The sequence below is a fragment of the Ischnura elegans genome, chromosome 12 (genome assembly GCF_921293095.1).
Source record: "Ischnura elegans chromosome 12, ioIscEleg1.1, whole genome shotgun sequence".
In the NCBI taxonomy this organism is placed as follows: Eukaryota; Metazoa; Arthropoda; class Insecta; order Odonata; family Coenagrionidae; genus Ischnura; species Ischnura elegans.
The window spans coordinates 94,657,735-94,681,927 of record NC_060257.1 but is presented as its reverse complement, the minus strand read 5'-3'; the positions used below and the strand labels follow the sequence as shown (position 1 = coordinate 94,681,927).

The 24,193-nt window shown below is 39.2% G+C and overlaps 1 protein-coding gene across 2 annotated transcripts in view; it reads right to left on the bottom strand.

Moving 5' to 3' along the window:
- The window catches only part of LOC124168893, a 116,796-nt gene that overhangs the window by 19,689 nt on the left and 72,914 nt on the right, over positions 1 to 24,193 (bottom strand). For both annotated transcript variants that reach the window (XM_046547270.1, XM_046547271.1), the window contains exon 7: positions 1,093 to 1,182. In XM_046547270.1, coding sequence (XP_046403226.1) covers positions 1,093 to 1,182 — 90 coding nt within the window. The remainder of the gene's footprint in view (positions 1 to 1,092; positions 1,183 to 24,193) is intronic.

The window sequence follows — 24,193 nt, the reverse complement described above, 5'->3', positions numbered from 1 at the left end:
GCTTTACTTGTCCTCTTTCTATAAATATATATAGGATAAATCACGGGAGATAGACGCCGTTTTCATGTAATTGTCTACGGGAAATCTATGAAACATTGTGATTTTTATTCACATGGTATTGTTTTTCAATGTAGCGCTCATTTTAAAGGTGAAAAGAGTTCAGTTCAGTTCTCTACGACAACTACCGATAGTAGATGTAATTATGACGACTTTTCCTCAGATTGCAATTACCCCGACTGCTATTATTTACTTTCCTCGTTAGCACGTTTTCCTGGTTAGTACGTTCATTTTTTGTGGTCCCTTCAGAAACATACTAAACAAGTTCCACTGTATTTACAAAAATACATTCCTCAAGTAATTCATAATTCATCCAGTAATTCATGAAACAGCTTTCAAGACATAATCGAGGAAAAATAAAAGATCTGCACACAATGTTTTGAGTTAAGCTGATTATTATGGAGGCTTCCGCGGTGAGTTGATTGGTAGGATAGTTTTCCGGGTTCATTCCGCCTTGATTCTTATTTTGTGGACGACAGTTTCGGGCGCGTTCCAGCTCCCGTCTTCGGATTTTTTGGACCCGAAGACGGGAGCTGGAACACGCCCGAGACTGTCGTCCACAAAACAAGAATCAACGCGGAATGAACCCGGAATACTATCGCCAGTTAAGCTGATGTTTTGAAAGCGTGTTCGGAGCTTGGGCTACTGAGAATGAGAGTGGGCACCACAAGTAGACAACCGGTGAATCACCAATTTCGAATGAGGGCGCTTACTCTCAAATTTTCCATTTCTACCATTTCCTTCAAGAGCTCGTTCGTGTCCTGGCCAAGGCTGATAAATGGCAAAATTTTGGCATGGATAAAATATATTTATAGACACACAGAAGTGACCCAAACTCCAGAAGAAAAAAATTCAAATATGCAGTAAAATCTCACTCAAATAAAAAAAATACAAGCTCTCACAGCTCTAACTAAAATTGTAGGAAAATTTGACATGCACAAACATTTTTCTTGATGGTGTGGTACTACTTTCCACGTAATTATTTCCCCAAACGTTAGGTGGTACGTGGGATGGATCCTTACTATTATCACTTACCAACTCACCACATGCATGTCCCGCATTGCCATTGGAGGCAACTTCCTTGCCATCAGTTTTCAAAGACTTAGATGACTTCCGCCGAGTGTACTGACAATGGAAATGAAAAGAAATAAACAAATGTACTATAGTTAGAGTTTTTCTCTCTCAAATCAAACTCCCAAATTTTGTACATAATATCACAAAAACATCACAAAGTTTTACAGATATAAACTTAAAAATCTTTAAGCATGAGAATCATTATAATATTTACATTCTTCATGTTTAGCATAAAAAAATACTTTAACAAGTATGTATTTAATCACATTTCAGCACATTTTTCGATTTTTCAAAAGATAGATTAAATAAGCCACATTTAAGTTCATTCCTTCCATAATATAATTTGTACAGTTTTTTCATCCTCAAAACAACTACAGTGCAACCTCGATAAAACGAGACCCCACAGTGGACAAATAAATACTCACTATAGCGAGTTGTCGCTTTAATGGAGGAGAAGCAAACAATAGCCAATATTCTTATTGCAAACAGTTATACAGGAACAGGAATGTTGCGGCGACAAAGAAGTTTCTATCCGATAAACGTAAGCATAAATCCAGAAGAGAGGCGATTTTTTTTACATCACTAAATTTTCTTACAAGAACAACAACAACTTACTATTGAAACAATTTATAAGTGCCGTACTGAATAAAAATCACGCAAAGCATTGTATTAACAATCACAACTGATATGCCATTTTTCTATGTACTTAGTAAGTGCATTTAGGAGTACATTCTATTATTTTGGTATTTTCCACTGAAAATTCAAAAAATAACTGATAAAACTGTATAGCGGTTATTTAATACCTCAAATGCTTCCATTTGCGTATGTTTATTGTTCCTATACGTGAAGCGGCGGTTAAGTGAAATAACATATTGCATTTGTTTCTACAGACGAAAATGGTGGAAGGTTGTATAACGATCCTGCCTCGGAAGACATTTATACGCATCGATGGACCCTAAAGCCAAAAAACTTTACGAGTATGAATTTATTAACTTAACATTCTCAACAATGACTGAGAAACATGAAAAAGGGATGCAGAATTTTTATATTAAATAAATAAAAGTGCAGCATCAGCTCTTCACACATGCCATCTGTGGCGGTGCCGAATGCATACGACATGGCGCCGAACGAGAGTCAGTTGTTCTGCGAGTTCTTCCAGCGGCCACCAGGGGATGCTCGGCCGCCCGGGTGACGGAAGAGAGCGCTAGTACGACTCCGACCACTGATGCGAATAGTTTACCCTTGTGAATAGTACATTGTGATTGTGACTATTACTTGTAACTGCACTAGAGAATAAATACGTCCATCCGGACAATTCACGCTCAACACGCTGAGTATTTTTGTAGCGTACATCCTACACCATTGCTAAGGCGCACTACCTACCTCTAGAAGCATCAATGCAAGAAATACCTCGTACTGAAAGGGTTTTGTCGGGGAGTAGGTTGTAAAAGAGTTCCGTTTCGTCTATATTATATCACACGGGGAATATTTCTTAAGATACTTAGGATCGGAGTCCTTTCTTCCACGACTGCAGGTGTATACCACAGGCATCACCAGCAATTATGACGGGAGATAACGCTTTGGTGCTTTGAATTAGTATAACCAACCTCCCGAACTCTTGAAGTCCTCGATTCACAATCTATTCCTAAAATACTCCACCTTGAGCTCGTATGACACTTTCCAATTTATTGGCCAATATATCGGTGCGCAATATTGGTTAAAATATTGGGCTTTACGTATCGTACGACACGTACCAATATTTACACCAATATTGCCTGTTTAAGTGTTCTAATGTCCCACTATAGAACGCCACATAACACAAAATGACAAAAGAGCATCTCAAGACACAGATTGATTGCCAATGAGCTACAGAAAGGGAGGAGTTATAATAATTGTAAATTTAATAACTATTTCGATGGGCAGCAAAAACATTCTGCGTTGCAAACCGCCTAAAAATGAATGTAGAAGAAGCAGCACTAATATAGTAGTAATATCTGTGGTGGCTGAAGAAGAAGGTAGACACCGGCGTTATCGGCGCGCCGTGGCGCCACAAAATATGGTGCAGGGATTGACTTTGGAGGCGAGAAGATGGCGACCGAGGAATTTTAGGAATGGTGGAGCTACGATGGAGGACTTGTCAGCATATAACAACTTTTTGAGATTGAACATCATGGAATTCAACGAGTCACTCAACGGCTCCATTACTCATTGGCCTCTTGTATTTCCCATGCTCGGATGGAAAAACTGTCCTTAAATTGGCAATTTTCGTCTTCACCTCTTCCTCTGCTACGGACACCAGCGGTTTCAGGCACGTAACTATGCCTTTCAGTGCATCAGCACTTAAATTTTTATTCTTATACTTCATCGATTTTACATTGTACAAGAACTCGTGCGATATGAACGTTTCTATTAACAGCGACACAACTTCTTTAGTCCACATTTTCGAAATTTCACGCCAATTCTCGGAAAAGAAACTAATGTTTAATAGCCAAAGCGAATGTTTTGCAAAGAGCTTCTAGTTTTGGCCACTAGCAGTCGACAGGACTGAGTAATGATTGGAGATTGGCCGCATGAAAATAGAACCTGTTTTAAATTCCAGATTGGGTGAGAAATTGTGTCCAACATTGTGAAACGGATATTGGGCTAAAAATTGGTGTGTGTCAGTCGGTCCACAATCTAATATCCAATGGATTGGCCAATAAATTGGGAAGTGTCACTTGGGCTTTACGCTTAAGGAGACTGGATACCTCGCCAGAAAGTGCCGTTTGCAGGACGATACCGTTAACATCGCTTTGAACCATTTTCACTAAAATGCATGGGATAAATTTAGCCTTTGTTTAAGTGTTTGTACAGTTACTCATGTGGAACAAGTTGGGAGGAAAAAAAATTACAAACTTCACAAAAAAATAGCCTTTTTCTCGCGAGAATAACTCCGCTCCAAATGGAGACTCAGAATTGATCAAACATCTGCACAAAAGCTGTGTCTTTAATCATTTCAAATATATATACCAGTAGAGCGTGCATGCAACCAAATTCGCGTAGTGTTGTAAAGCATGGTGGATGTTTTGGCCTTTCTACGGCTCGACGTCTATCACATTGCTGGCGGGGAACAGGCGCTGCTGTCTTCCAAAGAAGGATCCCCCCACCTACACTTCCTGTCCCTTCGTCGGGGTCTTTCCTTCTCCCCTCTCTCTCCCACTACCACTCTCTTGCCTTCCTTCTCCTCTGCTGCTTCGGGCTTCGGTATCGTAGCCGAAGAGGAATAGTATTTTGTCTTGCGAGACGGGCGTGTTCAAGCGTGCCACGAGAGTGAGACTGTCTGTAAAAAAAGGCTGGGCACCCGAGTTTGAGGAGCTCCAGCGTCTGAACGAAGAAATCAATTTCAATGCAACTAAAAGCATACAAAAGAGAATTCATTTCGACATTGGATCATATACTTTTAAAAATCTTTGGCTCCATAGTATTTCCTGTTTTTAATTCTTTTAAAAAAAAATACAGTGGAACCTCGTTAAAGCGAGTACGGGCTATAGTGACACCCCCGCTATTACGAGAGATAGCCGATGCACCGTCAATTGACCCTATAATAAGCGTTTTAAAAAATTCGTTTTTACGAGACCCTTTCGGCGTTGGCTCTCGCCATAGCGAGGGTTTCACCGCCGGAAGACTTTCATCAAGACTCCTTAACCTCTGTAATTGCTAGCGATCTGTTAGAAATGAAGTTGATGGAGTGCTCAGTCTCAAATATATGTGGTAAACTGTCGTTCGATAAATATAATGATTGACGAAACAATGCTTTGCATGATTTTTATTCAGTGCGGCGCTTATAAATTGTTTGAATAGTTAGTCGTTATTTGAGTAAGGAAATTTAGTGATGCAAAAAAACATCGCCTTTCGTCTGGATTCATGCTTACGTTTATCGGGTAGATGTTTATCTGTTGCCGCACCACTCCTGTTCCTGTATATCTGTTTGCAACAGGTATATTGGCTATTATTTGCTCCACCTCTGCTAAAGCGACAATTCGCTATAGCGAGTGTTTATTAGTGCACCGTGAGGTGTCGTTATATCGAGGTTGCACTGTACCAGTTTTTTGCGCGTGAAATCCAGTTGCCCAAATTCGAGCGCTTGGTATTCCTGTAGTTTTCGTTCCTGTAACTTTCAATTTTGATATAATAAATTCAGATCTAGTATTAAAATTTTCAGAAAACAAATTGTTAATGCCACTAAAATTGATTAATTTAATGTAAACTATGCAAACCTCTGATCACTACCAATCAATTTTCAATTGACCCATTGGTTTCGAAGTTAGCAGATATTTGAGTATTTTACAACAAATCGATCAATTTTAGTGGTATGAACAACTTGTTTTCTGCAAACTGTTAATACTACATCTGGCTTTCTTATATCAAAATTGCAAGTTAATGGAATGAAAACTACGGGAATACTAAGCGTTCAAATTTGGGCAACTTGATTTTAAACGCAAAAACAGGTACTTTTTTTTGAGAAAAAATTAAGTACAAGAAATACAATGGATCCGAAGATTAAAAAAAGTATGTTATCAAACGTAGATATAAATTCTGTTATGCATGCTTTTTGTTGCATTGAAATTGATCGCTTCGTTTAAATGATCGAGCTCCTCAAACTTGGGTGTTTTGCTTTTTTTACGGAGAGTAAGCATAATTATAATAATAAAATTCCTTTATTCGGGCGAGGTTGAGACTAGGAAGTCCCCTCTTCCACCTAACCCCTCCATAGCGTCAATGTAAACATATTAAAAAATAATAGACAAACGTTTACAATACAAAGGTTATACAATATGCAATATTTGTGAAATGTCAAAAATATGAACAACTGTATGTGATAATTTTGTGGAAAAAAGATTTGTGTTTGTGGAAAAAAACATGAGGATAAGGGTGTAGTATCCTTCAGCGAAAAAAAAACCCACTGCAGGAAAAGGCCCACACAAGCATGGGATGTATTTCAATAATTACCGGGATTTTTTGGTAAGATTTAAAAGCAATAATAGTACTGCTTCAGCAGTACCGGTGGAAAAATACCAGTAAAATAATACTTTCATGATTCATTAAATACTTTCATAAGTTAGAAACAAACGCTCATATTAGCCTAATTATCCGGTATTTCCGCTAATTAGAATGCCAGGTGGGAAGAATATACGGAAAAAGTCATTCCCAGGCACTTTTTACGGAGACGTACCTGAAAATTGCATTGGATGCTCGATTATCTTATAGTGAGAACGGTGATAGAGATGCAGTTGTCGAAGGGAATGCCATACACACGATTTCGGTGCATACGCTTCAATGTTTGGTGTTTTTTTCTGGTGAATAATACATTTGAAGTTCTCTCGGGAACGGATCAGTGCTTTTCCTACAGCCAGCGTTTTTTTCAGACCAAGACACCGTCATCAAAATGTCTTCTACCATGATGTTAATAAATAGTCTTCTTATTTAAGCACCTGATGGCGTCCGTCATGCACAAACTGTGGCTATACAAATAGCACTCATCTGTACCCGAGAAAGCTCTTGTGATTTTGATTTTTGCTGTATATACGTTTGTGAAAATTTGTTTACACTAGTATGATGTAAAGACATGGTAGGATTTTATATTTCTAGAATTGGAAATAGTTATGTCTAAAATCTTGCGATCAAATAAAATTCAAAGTGTAGGTCACAGTTCTGTTTAGTTTAGAAAAATATATACATTTCACCGTTCAATAACATTGCTTTTCTTGCATACTATGGCTAAAAAAATCTTTTATATCTCAAACTCGTGGTTTTGTAGAAGTACCATAAAATGATTCGAAAATAAGAAAGATACTAAGGAAGGTTACCCTATAACTCATTGCCATGCATATTTTGAGGTCATTATTGTATTTTTTAGGGATGGGTCGAATAGTAGATTTCTCGAATTCGAATATCTAATCTTTGCTCGAATATTCGAATACCTCGAATTTCGAATACCTCGAATACTATACGATGAATGTGAGAATGTTTGACTAGGTCGCCTATGCAGCAGGAAACCCAAGATTTTGGCGAGTAATTGTGATTGCCTTTAAAGGATTCAAACAGGAATTTAGCTGATTAATGGAATATTTTAATTTTATGTAAACAATAGGGTAGTTTCCTTCATTAAAGAAAACGAAATGCATTAATTGTGATTCTTTACCTACCATTGGTGTATTCATAATATACAAATTATTTGGTTCAAGAAATACCGGTTTAGACCAATGGCAATGGTCAATTTTATCCTCATTTAAAAATGTGAGATTGGCGCCCATGCGATGCCACTCCACGTGACGTCACAGGAACCTAGTTTCTACACGAGCGGATAGGAGTTTTAAATCGTCTGAGGCTACCAATGCATGTATGAGGCACAGAGCTCAGGGAAACATGTCTTAATAATCACTTATTAAAACTGGCTAAGGTCGGAAAGTGGTCTTTGTTTGATAAGGTATTAATAATCCTTATTTAAGCCAAGCGCTACCAGCTAGCATGGGCCAGTAGCGCCGACTCCATGGGGCCTGAGGGGGCCCAAGCCCCCCCAAAAATTCGTTACAGATGTGAGGAAAAAATTTGTGCCAGATTTGCCGATTTTCCCCGAAGTGTCAAGATATCGAGATTCGAGTGAACAGGGTTCTAATGTTGATCATATATGACTCTTCAAAAATGCTTAAAAAACTTTAAACTCACTACTTATAAAATTTACCCAGGCAGGGTCCCCGGTTCGGCCCCCCCCCCAATATTTTTCGTAAGTCGGCATCCCTATACTCGGCTACCTGCTAGCATCCTGCGTCGTATCAGCGCTCAGAGCCTCGCCCCAAGGTTACCTCACTCGCGGCAGCGAGAAGCAGAACGAAGTCACGCGGAGTTTTTCCCGGCATTCATACTTACCCGTCGCGTTTTCGCGCGCTTGAAATTTTTCACTTTTAATTGAATCGCGGAAAATAGATATCGTCTTATAAAAATCTAAAAGCGTTAAATACGTACTCCAGGAGTATTAATATTTCGATTCAGGCAATAAAAAAATAATAGGGAAGCACCCTATTTGAGCATTACGCTAAAATGCTAAGCCTCCGTCGTATTTCTTCGTCTTTCCGGCATATTTTCCTGCGTAAAATGCTTAAATTAAGTCATAAATATGTCGTGTTTGGTCTTATTCTTTCTTAAATTACGCGCATATTACTAATATTTCAATCCAATAAAAGTGTAATATCAATAGGCGAAAGTCATTGTTAGACAACTTTTGGGCTAGTAGATGACTCATGCAGCAGTTGACCTCCAGAAACGGGGAACTTCGAAGCTGGTAAGCAGAAAAAGGCCAGTGGGTGAGAAGAGGGGGGGGGGGGCGTGAGACACGTTTTTAATGTTCTCGTGTAACTTGATATTTTTTTCGAAGCTAAGGTCTTCGTAATACGATCCCTGCCCGAGCTGGGATCTATTGTTTGATTTCGGAGAAGAGGAAATCGTCAGAGTGGTTGAGGCGAATGCTGAATGGAGGGGGATAGCAGATCGTGGGAAATGCGTCAATGTCACTATCCCACGGCACTGAGTTCCTCCCTATGGTAGTTTCATCTCCTGGGGAAGATTCAAAATAAGTGCCTGTCGTTATTAGCCAAGAAGACACATGGTAAACACCTCGTCTTATTTTTATCAAAAGATGGACGCGGAAAAATGGTCTGTGGGGGAGAAAGAGTGAAGGGTGAAACGCGATTTTATTATTTTCCGGTAACTTGATATTTTTTCGAAGCTAAGGTCTTCGTAACACGATCCCTGCACGAGCTGGGACCTTTTGTTTGATTTGGGAGAAGAGGAAATCGTCAGATGGGGTGGGGTGAATGCTGAATGGAGGGGATAGCGGATCGTGGGAATTGCGCCAATGTTGCCATCCCACGGCACTGAGGTACTCCTGATGGGGGACACCTGGGATTTTCGGATTTTTTCACCCGATCAATTTCGGTTCCCCACGTCGAACTCTTTTCACCGCTCTAACCCGCGAATTTGATGTAGTTCGTCAGCTTGCCTAAAACGGCGCTGCATGCACAAAACGACCAGAGTCCTCTATATTGCCATATAATAACTACGAAGTTGAGTCGTCGCAGTCTGCCATCTTCACTCTCATCATTAATGGCGGTCTGTGTTGTAGCATAGGCGTAACGTCGAGTTGGTGCAGTTTTTTACATTTTTGTAATTGATAAATAAGAGAGATGGGTGGTTCTTCTGCACCAAACTGTTCCATTAGTTGTAGGGATGTGTTCCGCGCTTTTGTTTTTCCTTGTAATCCTCAGGTAAGGGCTAAATGGCTACAAATGTGGGGGATGGATGAGTGGCAATCATAGCCGTCTTCCACTATTTGTGAGGTGAGTTAGAAGTTGATGTAATTCAATGTATTGGGTAAGTATTCATATGAAGATCAAGTTCTTACTTAGTTTCGGCATAATTTGATGAAAGGCTGTGATTTACTTCAAAGATTAATACCTTTGCCAATCAGTTTTACGTTGTATACGTAATGTAAACAGAAAAGAGTGCATAATTATTCCTGCTATTGTTGAGAGTTTTTCATGTATAGGTTTAAGGTTATTTGTGTCAATGGTTTTTAAACTTTGATAGTGTCGTAATACTGATACAATTAACCCGTGCTACATTCAATTAATTAATTTAAACAATAAACTAGAATACGCAACTCAACACAACACAATGAAATGTGGTAAGTTGTTATTATTTCGTCGCGTGAAAGTTATACTTGTAAGTGTCCTTGAAAGTTATACCTGTAACATATAAGTGCTTTCACGTTCGAAATGTCGTGAGGAACTTTACGTGTGATACAATCAATGATACCAGTTTTCATTAAAGACTTACTGAAATCATGTAATATTCATGTCCCTTTTGGAACTATATGTTGTTGGTAACGAATGTTTGTAGGTAATTGCATTCGAATCCATTTTGGATTTTACACCTTGTAATTACATGCGATTTATATAAGCCGCGAAACCTTCCTTAATTAATATTATAGTCAACATATATTACATGCATGTATTTATTTAGCCATTTAATCATTATGAAAACATTTTCCTGCGAGTTTTCCTTGCCACAGGTGCACTTATACGAATCAAAATTTGAATCCGCTCGGAAGAGAGGCTGGAAAATATTAAAAGCCCAATGATGTTCCGACGATTTTCGGCGTCGCGAATCGTCTGAAGCCTATTACACCATGAGGAGACCTCTAATATTCGATTGCCGGTCTTGAATTGAAAGTCTTTTCCTTTGCTGAAGTTGAAGAGCCATCGAGTGTGGTATGTACGTATTAAGGTTGTTCTGTTATTCATACTATTGGCATTTGCTGAGAGAGTGTGTTTATGATGTTATCAGTGTCAGTGCATTGTGATGAACGGTATTATTATTGGTGATAACGAAGTATTGTGGCACCGTTCAATAGGGTTATTGTCTATCAGTCATCTGGTTGTTGGGCTTTGTTTTCTTTTGTTCATCTTGAGTAGCATTTTCAATTCCATCGTCCTTTGCTGTCACCCACATACCTACGCTAAACAGGTAGCACAAGTTTCACTGCCCACTTATCTCATCTTATGACGATTAAAATATGAAATTATTCAAAAGTACCGCTAACGGCTGTCCTGTTTAGATTATTAACCAGCCTGAGAGACAATTACCTATTAGCTCTAGGCTGTAAAAATATGATTGTACAAGTACTATCGATCCCTTTATAAATGGGTTCATTGGAAATGTTTCTTACAAACAACTGATGGATTGATAGTGATGCCAGGGCATTTATTAGGGAATGGCATCAACAAAGCATTTATGTATCCTCATCGTCCATTCAATAGTTTAGGTTCTCAGTGTCAGGCGCTGCCTGAAGTATTATTATTAACTGAAACCAAATTGATTAGGCGACAGAATGTTATTATATTCGAAGTAGGCCATCAGTTGATTTTTCAATATTGTTTCTATTATTTTGGACATGACCGGTACTATGGACACTGGTCTATAGTTGCCTAGATCTGTTTTAGTGCCTTTCTTATAGATGGGTGTTATTTTTGATAGTTTTAGTATGTGTGGAAATTTGCCTTGAGAGAGACAGCTGTTAATGAGATATGTCAAAGGTATTGCAATTATATCAATTATCTGCTTGATTAGGTTATTGGATAATCCATAGCTGTCCCTACTGGTTGAGGATTTGAGTCTTTTTACTAAATTGATAATTTCTTGTGGTTCAACAAGTTTCCAGTGATAGAGTTGGGAGATATTACTGTTATCTGTAGTTTGCACGAATGTTGAGGGGGATGGAGGTAAATTCTTTCTAGCCCTCTTAACCGTTTCAATAAAGAAATCATTAAACTCATTGGGGTTTATGTCAAGCTCTGTGAACTTATGCAGTTGATTACATTCTTTCTTTATCACTTGCCAAGCCGCTTTACATTTGTTGTTTGCATTCTCGATGAATTTATCATTATTTTCTCTCTTTTCCTGTAATATTCGTGATCTGTACGTTTTTTTGTATTTGTAATACTTAGATTTTGAGTCCAGTGTCTTTTTCTTTGTATATTCCTTGTGCAGTGTCAAAAGTTGTTTCCTCATATCAAGTAAATTCTTAGTGAAGCTATTCTTCTTTTTGTGAGGTTTAACTATTCTGCATTTTTCAGGAAAGCAGTGATTAAAAATAACAATTATTTCATAAAAAAACATTTGAAAATCAGTATCAATATCATTAAATTTAAATATGTTCTCCCAATCAACATCCATCAATATAATCCTGAAATCTTTAATGCCTTCCTCTGTTATTGGTCTAGATTTTATGAATTTATTTGGTACTGCGTTAACAAAATCCGTATCTTTGATTTTAACCCATAGTAGCTTATGATCCGAGATTAATGGATCATCAATTCCGACTCTATAGTCACTTTCTTTTATGTTGGTTATGATGTTATCCAGACATGAGCTCCCTCTAGTTGGAGAGCGATTAATACAAAATAAATTGTATGACCTCAGCAAATCCTCAAACAATTTAGCCTCTTTAACTTTTTTGGTGACGTCCAGATTTATGTCACCGCAAATTATAATAGATTTACCCATCTTGTCAATTTGCTCACATATAGTTTCTAGTAGGTGAAGAAAAATTTCCATGTCTCCGGAGGGTGATCTGTATACACACACAATTACCAAATTGCAACCCAGTAGGGCTACAGCTGTAAATTCACCGTGTTTGTCAACACCACTAACACTTAAACTTAGTTTTTTACAGGAAATATGTTCCTCGACAAAGATAGCACAACCACCGTTTTTATATTCTTGGGGTCTGTGAACTAATTTACAAATCAAAAACATTGCTGATATTGACAATTCAAATGATTTTGAAACTACCTTCATTTTGTGATACCATATTTGAATTTACTGCGGCTAAAGGAAGAAAATAAAAGGGACTTTTTAGTAATTAATTAAGAAGTACCTCATTGCTATTTTCATTGTTAAAGTCCTATTTGTTTACTTCTTTGATAGAGTACTTCAATGCTATATTAAAATGTGAAATGATGCAAATTTTTTGTTTGAAACCAAAACCAGTGGTTTCTCGATAGTTTTCCTTGGAAAAAATCACCTGTGTGTAATTCATGTTTGGCATAGTCGAAGGCTGGATGAATCCAAGGTCTTGTTTCTAGGATAGGTTAAGTGCTTTTTGAAGACTACATGCAGTCTTATGGGCTGGAGATATTGAGCATGTCTTTATTTGTGTGTTTATTCATGTCATAAGCACCTATATTACCCTGAGTCATGGACTTCTAAAATCTCTTGTACATAGTTTGTCTGTTTCTATTATGCCTCATTTTATTGTCTTTAGGTGGTGTAAGTCAATTCTTTCCTATCTTCCATACATGTCACCTGGACTTGGTATTTTGCTGAGATATGACTACATGTGTATATTTTTAAATGACGTATTTGTTAACATTCTCATTCATCTATTACATTTTGAGAAATCAGCACATTTGTTGTAAAATAAGCATGCAGTCTTTGCTAATGCTTATCATCTATCAAATAAGGTAGCTTCTCAAATTGACAAGTTTTCTTGAATGTAAGATTAAACTATATCTATTGCAAGTTCTTTTATTTCACATTGCCTTTGCTTATTTTCTGACAATTTTTCAGTTATAATTTTTCATTACTTCCATAGCATCCAAATTGCTTCTTTACATTGAAAAAGTGTTTTCAAAATACTTCTGGAGTAATTAAATGGAGTCACTGGTTGCTCTTATGTTAAGCTGTTTTGGTGACTGTCTGATTTGAGAACTACTACCATCGTGTTTGCTAAAGTCATTCTGACACTTTGAAATTCAGTATCGTTTCATGATTAATATACTTTGGATGCTATTATAATTATGCTTCTATTGCATTAAACTAGAGTGTCTTATTCAATAATGTGCATAAATGTTTCTTCATATCTGGGCTCATCATCTTGTTGCATCATTTAGAGGAACAGGGTGGGCAATATCTTGAATTCAGATCCTCCTAAATGGAGTGCTTAAGAATATTTTGGTACTGAATTTGGCCCATAATATTGTATGGATTAGCTTTTTTTATTTTCTAAGTGGATAGTCCTCTTACCAAGGTGTTCTGCAGTGCATATATTGTGCATTAAATTGAAATGCATGTTATGTGAATACCAGTGGTGATTTGTTTTATTCTTATATGTTACTCAAGTTCACTCAGTTGATGTCACCAAGATTATTCCTTTGTTCCAGATTCAATGCTGCCTGTTGTATCATGTTTGGAATTGATGGCTATATAATGGAACGACTTCTACAATGATAAGATACAATTACTGCATTTCATGTCCAAATAACCTAAGCAGAAGAAGCATGTGCAGCGTTATATTCACAGCAATCATCTTCTGCATTGGCATTGTGGTGTCACCATGTATTTTGGTTAATGAGAGAATATATCTGGAGTAGCAAAATGTATTTTTTCATAAATTTTCTAACTTGTTGTTTGTTTTTTCTATATTCAAGTTCAACGCTCAGTCTAAATCATATTGAACTTCTATTATGTTAAAACTGATTCCATGGGGTGTCATCTGTATTATTTATTTATGAGCAAGTGTTTGATGTTGCTCCACATAGCTAGTTATTAGAGCATCACCTCTGTCAGTGTTTACCTGGCCTTGATGTATTTTATACAAGAGTAATTTTTTATATGATTACCTCTTAACTACCTGTTCCATTGCTTTACTCTGGTAATTCACATAAGTGGTTACATTTTTGAGTTCTTTACATCAAATTTGAAGATGAGTTGCTGATTTGGAACTCTCAATCTATTCAATAGCATGGAAGCACCTTTATTCTAATGCTCTGACATAGGTATATTTGGCCTGGTTAAGTGGTTTTTCCCTCTTTGTTTGTTGTGTGTTGATACGATGACTAATCAGTTCTTATTGCATATATCCCTCTTTGGCATATACACATTTTATCATTACCAATATGTATAATGTTTATACCATGAATACTTGGTTATCTACCAGTTGAGTCGTGGTTAATGTGGATTGTTGACGGCTTTACACATTCTAGTGAAACATGTTTGCATTAAGTTGTCTTAAATAGAGATATAAAATCAACTGTTATATCTAATATTTCATTATTTTGGCATAAAAAGAGCAAAGTTTATTATAATTTACCACCTAGTATCAGAGCTTTCTGGTTTAAATATCCTTAGAAGTCCTTAATTTGCAGGAATGATTTCCAAGAACACTTCTTACCTAAGATTTTAATGAATTTTCAAGTGAGAGAAAGATTCTTACATCACTTCTAAAAGGTGCATGGTTCGGTCTTTAAAAAATTTATTTACCTTTGCTTAACATATTGTCAAGATTAAGAGCCATTTTTCACATTTATTCCCATACAGTACTACTACTAGTCCACTTGTTTAGAGAGAACACATGAGATAACATCAAAGGACTCATGAATAAACTTAGGTGATTCATGCATGTTAAATTTTTGTAACTATTATGCAGACGTATGGAAATCATTCTATAATTATGTGAATTATCCTAAGCATATGATGAGGATGTAAAAAATGACTACTAAGATATGGATGTCATTCACATTAATCTCCAATTTAAGGATATTGATACCTAAGTGTATGGAAATTGTATTTCATTCCATGGCATATTTCAGTTAGGCTAACAGAGATGTCCTGTTGTAAATCTTTGACGGAATTGAATTGAGACAAGAGTGGACTAAATGAGGAGCCTGCTGTTGACAAAAGTCATCAATCTAGCTGACTTGAAGCTAACTAAGAAGGAAGACTTATTTCCATATCTTATCATATACGTTTGAGTGTTTTGTTACAAAATGCATGGGCATGCCATTACAGGAGTTGTGTCCTGGTCATAAAAGACTTCAGTAATCTTTTTTGGATTAATAGCAAAATAGTTCATGTCATATATAGATTGAATTTTATTCCTACATTAGTGCCCCGGTATATATTAGGCATTTTGGCCTTAATATGAGCACTTTGGTTCTTCTTTATTTATCTTATGTTTCACTTCATTTCACCTTAAGCAGAGATGGGAATTGCTTATAATCACGAATATATTATCTGGGATTGGGATATTATGGGAGAAATTATCTCTATTTCAGTCATAAATAAATTTTTTACCAAATGCGTCTGCTTGGAACTTGAAAGTTAGTACCCTTGTGTCAACTCAGATTGTAGAAGTTAATTTTATGTCTAGTTAAGTATTACCTACTGCTGTTATTAATCACAATTAACTGTTCACGGAGCTATGTTGTGTTATTAGGCGTTCATTCATTGTATCCCACAAATTTTTATGTTGATTTAATTGCAAGAGTGCGTCTTAGTGTACGTACTAGGTTTTTTGAGAATGGTCTGACATGATCCCCTGTTAGATTTTGTTCTACTTTCACTTTTCAAGGAATTGTATGGATGTTCATTTTAGAATTGTTTTCTTTTGCTATGTGTTCTCTATTCCAAGGACTTATTTCCCAGGAAAAGACCCCAGTGGTTCACCTAGGCTTGTAGTTATTAATTTTTTTTTCAATTAGTGATGCAGTAAACAGTGGAAGGGCTTGCATAGGGATGATAATAAGCAAGTTGTTAAACTGTGATTCAAGTTTGTTTTTTCTAGGTTGCTGCAAGCCTGATTCCGGCTTGCATTGCTATTTGGGTACAAGGGCGGACTGGCCAGGTTGGCAATCTCTGAGTCACCCAAGCTTAGGGGGGCCCTGCTCCATCTTGAGGGGATATTAAAGGTGTAATTAAAAAAAGATATTCATTACTTAGGTTACTTACACCAATATTTTTTGTAATTATAAAAAGTTTTGTGTTCATTGGTTGCTTTCTTTACTGCATACTCATTGTAAATTAAATGAAGTGAGTTAGGTGTCCAGAAGGTAAAAAAAAACTGCAAGTGCTTATTTGGAATGGTTATTTGGAAAGATTGTATTTAGTTTCTTTTTTTTAGATTTCAGTGCTGTTTCTGGGACAAATTCATTAAAGAGATATCAGCTCCATAATAAATTATTAATTTTCTCAATTTTCATAGTATTTTTTTATTAACTTTATCTACTATTTAAGAGCGAGAAAATTGTCAAAATCCATTTTCGGGCATGCAGTTCCCTAAAATTTTCCAAGGAAGACCTCCGAATTCCCCCCATCAGGACCCCAGACCGCTGGATACTACTATCATTGGAACAGATATGCCCTCTGTCTGTTTCTATCATTGGCATTTGGTATTGAGTACATCCATCCATGTGAGTACCCTGCAGGGGCCCAGGTAGTACTTAAGACTGGGGGGGGTGGGTTTAGGTGCAACTAATACCAGGGTGTGTGGGGGAACGGAATACCCTCCAGGATAAGCGGTCGGTGCGAGATTAGTAAATTGGCAAATTTTAAGATAAATGGTGAGTTTTATGGCTTTCTGAGGGATATTTTATTAGTCCTTACACTATTCTATTAGTAATATTACTCCAATTACGTAAAATGGATTAAAATTAAAAATTTCTCTGATCTCTGGGGGAGGAATTTATCCCCCATAACCCCCCTCGCTGCTCCATTGGTACCCAGGATCAAAGCAAGGAGGACATGTGGTCTTTCAAGTAGTAACATTTTTGCAATGAATGAAGAAGCCAAAATTGTAAGTAAATTATGACAGCGTTTCATTGGTCTATACAATGAAGAGAATGACTTAAATTTGTTACATGTCTTATGCGAAAATAATTTCTTTAAAATTTTCGTTACGAGCTTAATTTCTTTTCGCTTCTAAGGGGGGGGGGGGCGTAGCCAGGAATTTCGTTCCGGTTAATGATCGAAAAAACTATTTGTCAAAGAAATCTTTTGTAAACTCGTCATTTCTCAATATTTTGTTTTTTAAATTAATCAAAGTAACTGTGTTTTCATATTGTCCGGGGGACAGGGGGGTCCTATCCCACCGCACTACGCCGCTGAAAGGCCGTCTCCAGCTGGTTACGCCCATCTACCCGCTGTCCTACTATCAGATTTCAGTCATTAAACTCGCGGCGGAATTGCTTGTGTCAGTACATATTTTGCAAAGAGCCTTTTAATTGAGGGTAAGAGTTTCCGTTAATAGTATTTTCAGTGATTATTTAGCGCAATTGGGTGTCAACCCATTAAAACAAGGGTTCGATCAGGTCGTAATACGTTTAGCCTTTGCCCTGGTTTTACCTTTATTTTCGCCGTTTCCATTGTTGTCATGCCTAGAAAATTTGTACTTATGTTACTGAAGGTTTCGAAAATCAATATCACCTATCCGAAAATTGCCAACATTCTTCGCTTACCAAAAAAACGAAGAAATTTTACCACATCTCCTTATGGGAAAACGGAGTATTTACACCGAAAATGGCGGACGTCGTGGTTGCCATAGTGGAAGCCTATGCGACGACTCGACATGATGAGAGAGTAGTGTTGAGAGAGCAATCTAGAGGACTCTGAAAACGACTAGAGTTCTCATTTTTCCGAGTCAACTATCAATGGCGTGCGAGCGACAGTGTATGACGCGAAATTCAAAGTATTCGAGGTATTCGAGACAGTGCCTTTGGCATAACTATTCGAGATCTCGAATATCGAATACTTTGTATTATTCGAGGTATTTGAGTATTCGCGGATACTATTCGCACATCTCTAGTATTTTTTGTGTGAGTCACGACGCATCCTAATAATGAATATTGAACATGCGTTGTTTCACTGTTTTATGTAGGGCCATTTTACTTGTTTGCTAATTGCTATGTTCAGCATTAATCGTCGGTCGTTACCTAGGAAAAACAATACGCAGACTTTTATACAGAAATTCTGGCACAATTGAGCTTTGAGAGGGGGAGGCAACAGCATTTGAGTTTACCCATTATTTTCAATAATAATTCCTCTTTTGCACTTTCGAGGCAGTCATACATATAATACATGCCCACAGCAAACTTAAGTCATATCTTAATTGAAGGGTCTAAGGTTTTCCCGGCGAATAGACTGGAGGCAGAGTTCTCCAAGCCAAGCCAAGCGGAGTTTTCTTTTATACTCTTCTTCAAGCACCCAGCCAATCAGCTGTCTTCTTGAGGTTTCCGGAACGGGGTTGGTTTATATACTATGGTGAGCTGTTTTGGTGAAAAGTTTCAGTCCGGGCATTGAAGGATTAGGTAGGGAAAGGAATATGGGAATGGGAAAGGGCTGATTTAGGGTATCTATGCGTGGATTTGGCAGGAAGGTCATAGTCCCACAGATTCTCAATTAGCTTATTTTTAGTTTTTTTAAAGGATTTTTGGAATGTCGTCAGAGCAGATTTGAGTGAGAGCAATATTGGGCAAATGCGTAAGTCTTTTCGAATTTGACGGTTGCTTACGAACCAAGGTGCGCCAACTATTTTTCGGATTAGTTTATTTTCGCATGATTGTATTTTCTTTAGGTGGCAAGCACTAGCATGCAACCAGGCGGGCGAAGCATACGTCAGCAGCGGCTTAATAGTGGAGGAATAGAGCAATAATTTTGTTTTTAAAGCTAACGGCGATGACGATTTTAGTAAAGGGAATAGCGCGGCGTGGATTCCAACGGATTTTTCAGTCTGTGTTCTAATATGGCTAGCCCATGTAAGACGTTTGTCAAGAATTACGCCGAGATATTTTGCAGTTTGACTCTTGGGAATTCTTGTGGCGTCGTAGAACAGCTGTGGTCCTTCTCCGGCTTTGGGTCGGCGAGAGAATACGACGTGGGTGCATTTGCTGGCGTTAACGCTTAGTTTCCATTCGTCTGCCCATTCTTGGTATTCATCTAGATGTTCTTGCAGCGTCTCGGCGGTCCGGTAGGGATCTGAACCCTGGGCCAAGATGGTGGTGTCATCAGCGTATTGATAGAGGTTGGTTTGAGGAAAGGTTGGGGTATCATTGACGTAAAGGTTAAATAAGGTTGGGGAGAGAATGGCGCCTTGCGGCACGCCGGAGGAAATTGGGTGGAAATAGGAATCAGAGGAATTAACTTTAACGTAAAAGGAACGGTCGCAGGTAAAGGATTGAAGGAGTTTGCATAGGTAGGAGGGAATTTCGAGGTTGATCAGCTTTTCAATCAGGCCCAGGGTCCAGATGCGATCAAAGGCGGCTTCCAAATCCAGGAAAACACAATGAGAGATGTGTTTGCAGTTGAAGCCGGCGACGATGTCTTCTACGAGACGAAGAATCTGATGTGTGGTGGAGGTTTTCTCTCGGAAGCCGGTCTGCTCCGGCCGGATGACGTCATTTTCTTGCAGGAACTTTCGGAGACGATGGTGAATGATTGCCTCGAATAGTTTGGACAACGTGCTAAGCAGACTGATTGGTCGATAGGAAGTCGGATCGGAAAGTGGTTTATTAGGTTTCGGAAGCATTATGATTTTCGCTAATTTCCAAGCGGTAGGAAAATATGACATTTTAAGTAAACTATTGAATAAGCGAGTAAGAATTGGGAGCATATTGGACGGCAAGTTATGCAAAAGACGATTAGAAATGCCATCAGGGCCGGGCGCGGACTTCTTTTTCAATCTTTTCAGAATGGAGCTGATTTCCTCCGGAGAAGTGAAGTCAGGTGCAGATGCGGGACAGTAAAGCAGGCTCCGCCAAGATGTCTGGCAATCTTCTTCCTTCTCTGATGGTAGCGTGTTCTTGAATCTTGATTCGAGAATGGCTGCGAAAATGTTGGCTTTTTCATCATCAGTTGTGGCTCGGCCGGAAGGAGTGCTTAGGGCAGGTATCTGGCGGCGCGGTTTTCGCAGGGCCTTCGCTATTGGCCAGATTGTGCCATCTTCATGGCGTAGTGATTTTATTTTTCTATCCCAATTTTCGCTACGATGCAATTTAATTTCGCGCTGTACACGATTGCGAAGGGCGTTGAAAATTCGGCGATCTTCTTGCAGGCGGGAATGCTGCCAGAGCTTGCGGGCTTGATTGCGTCTACGGATTAAATGAAGAATTGCTGCCGGCAGGGCTTCGGGGAGGGATGTTTCTGGGATTTCGTATGCTGCGTCGTTCGCGGCGTCTTGAATGAGAATGGTGAGTTGTTCAATGAAGTCGTCCGCATCTTTCCGGGTTGCAATTGGCCGCGACTGAAGAGTGTGGCAATTGTCGCCAAGCAATCGCGAGAATTTATTGTAATTAATCCCGCGCTTACTGAGGGGTTTCTGGTTTGGGAGGCAATTAATCGTGAAATGAATCGGCAGATGATCAGATGAATGATAGTCTATAGTAGAAGAATGGCCGGCCGGAGGAATATTAAGGGAAAGGGCAATGTCCAGAATGTCGTTGGTTCCGCGAAGTACAAAATGGGTCGGAGATTCAGGAGCAATTATCTCAAGGTTGCGTCGTCTTTGCAGCGCGAGGAGCATGTTGCCGGCTCTGTTGTTTGATACACAGCCCCAGCTGAAGTTCTTTGCGTTTAGATCGCCGGCGACGATGGCCCGGGCTCTCAAAAGAGAGTTGAGCGCGGCGAAGTCTTCCTTCTTGGCAGGTTTGGGCGGCCGGTAGGCTGACCAGACATGGATGTCTCCTAACGATGTCCTGATTTTGGCGCCGACTGCTTCTACGTTGGATTTGCATTGAAAAGGCAGCTGGGAAGACGGTATATTCGATTTAATTAGCAGCAAAACGCCGCCGCCTTGTGCGTCGGCGCGATCCAATCTGTATTGCGTGAATCCGGGAAAGTAGATTTTTTTCGAAGGATTAAGCCATGTTTCTTGAATGCATGCCGCGTCGATAAAATGAAGTTGAAGAAGGTGACGGAGTTCTTCTTGCTTTCCTAGAATGCCGTGTATGTTCCAATGTAATATCTTTAGTTTATCGGCAGGTCGATTAGCCATCGCTGAGCAATGAGAGACCTAATTGAATGACTTCATTAATTATTATTTCAGTTTTTGGCTGTGCTGATGGGGCAAGAAGTTTCTTAATAAGTCCGGAAAGCCAGGTGGTAACTTTTTGTTTCATTTCGGAAGTTAGGAAGGAGGTGATAAACGATGGCAAGTTGAATTCAGAAGTCGGCGTTTGCTGAGAAGCGGTTGAAGCAGGAGGAACGGGAGCTGAAGTTGGTTCTAACGGAGGAAAAGAAGATTCTTCAAGGACAGGCGGATTGGCTGGCGGGCGGCGGCTGCTACGGACTTTTTCCGCAAAGGACACGTAATGCGGACATTTCTTGTAATTGGCAGGATGTTCACCGGAGCAGTTAGCGCATTTAGCAGGCGCTGGCTTGAAGAGCTGGCACTCTGTATGAGAGTGGTCACCTCCGCATCGAACGCAGCGAGTTTGCATTCCGCATGCTTTGTACGTATGACCGTGGCGTTGACACTTAGTGCATTGCGGGGGACCTGGCGTCGGACGGAAAGTTTCTATTTTAACTGCGAGACCGCAAAGGTGGGAAATGTTTTTGTAGTTGTCAACTACGGCACCTGATGGCAATTTAATTTGGAACAAGGGCAATAGCCTAACGGGCAGAGGAGGCAGTACAGCGTTTGGATTTTCGCGCTGAAGGCGCTCGCGACGGTCGCGTTCGGATTTAAGAGGCCTACTAGTACGCAATTGGATTACATCGTCTACTGGACGATCTTTTTCAAGAAGAGAATCGCGAATTTCGTCAGTTGTAGTGGCTGAGAGCAGGCCACGGATTACAAGGTAGTTACATTTATCCTCCGCTAATTGGTAGGAGTAATATTCCCATTTTTTCTCATTGAATAACTTGATGAGAGCACGAAAATCGTCCGAAGATTGACATTGGATTCGAATTTGTGACCCAGTCGAGTTGGAAACTGGTGGCCTTGAGGTGGCCGTAATAATGGCTCTGTTTTTGAGCGACCAATCTGATTGGTCCTTTAAAAAGATAGGAGGAATCTTGTATTTCCTCGGTGCCTGAGGGGCATTATTGTTGCTGCGGTCTTGAAAAAGGCCGTTTTGAGTACTAAGCAGTGGAGAACCATTCTTTTCAACGTGATTTACTGTCGTTTGGTCACTTTTGCTGGCCTGAGGGGCCTTAAGAGGGCCATTTTCGTGCTCATGATCTAAAATACTATATCTATTGCTAGTTGCTAGTGGAGTTGGAGACAAAGGTGGGGAATTGAACCATTTTCTGCGTTTTCTATTGTTATCAGTGATAAATGGATCCTGTGAAGCAGGCTGGTCAGTTGACGGAAGAAGCGGTAAGCCAAGAATTGCTCTGACGTTCGGGTCATTTAATTTTTCAGCAGGCAGACTGATTTGAACCAGAGAATCTGACTGTGGGACTAAGGTAGGAGAAGGAAAGGAATCAGGAGCAATGCCCGGACTTACCGAGGCAGGAACAGGGTTGACAGGAACAGGGCTGATTGCATGGGATGGCGGAGAAGGTGGGCTCGGAGGCGGAGAGTCAGGCGAGGATTGCAGGTGGGATTCAGGAGAGGAAGGCGGGCTGTCATCATCGTTGGACCAGGGTCCATTGGCGTCCGAATCGTTCGATTCTTCGTCCATCGCGCCACAAGGCGCGTTGCGTCTTGACGCTATACTTTATTTGGCAAATGAAATTGACGAAGCACAGAGGAAAGAATACTCGCGCGTGACGCGCACGTAACAATTCACGTATTTCGCGGCGACTGACGATAAAAAATTCAGCGGCAGCAGCGTCCGTAACGTGAGGCAGAGTTCTCGGGTTTCCAGCCGGGTCCAGGGGTTTTTCTGCTCCAACATTTCGAAGGCTAAGTCTGCCATCATCTTCAGCATGAATGGTCCATTCGCCCTGATGACGATGGCAGACTTCGCCCTCGAAATGTCTGAGCTGTAAACCCCTTGGACCCAGCTGGAAATCCGAGAACTCTTCCTCCATATCTTAATTTATTTGATTGCATAGCGAAAAGAGACTTGTGAATAACTGTGGTGAACACATTAATTGAATGAAATTAAAACTATTATTAATATGATATTATAAATTATTATTTTTTATCCTTCATTATTATAATATTTATGTGGTTGGGCAATACAGACAGGTTTTTGTTACAAAAATAAATGAGAAATAAACAAACAATTGACATTAATATAATTACGGCACTTCTTTGCAGAGTTATCATTTTAATGGCTGTATACAGTGGAACCTCGAATTATCGTTTTCAGGGGGATGGATGAAAAAAACGATGAATGCGGGAAAACGATCAATGCGGGAATGGTTGTCCGGGTTGCCTATGCCCCAGGAAACGCTGGATTTTTGCAAATTATGACATTCATTAATGGATTCAAAAAAGATTTTATCTGATTATCGGAATATTATTCCTTTATGGAAACACTTAGGTCATATTGTTGATTCGAATTATATCTCTTTCAAATATCCTGAAGGAACACGCCGCCTTGCTAAAAAAATGTTTCACTCCACTCGGAATTTTCACTGCTATTATGCATTTCTGTTCGACGTAAAAATTCTTATCCATCAAATGCCATTTCAAGTACACGTATTTACGAGAGAAATGTGCGTGTTATGCCTCAAACAACTGATTTCGCCGTCGCAGTGATTGGCTATAGGATGTATTAAGAAGGCCAAAAATAGTTTATTA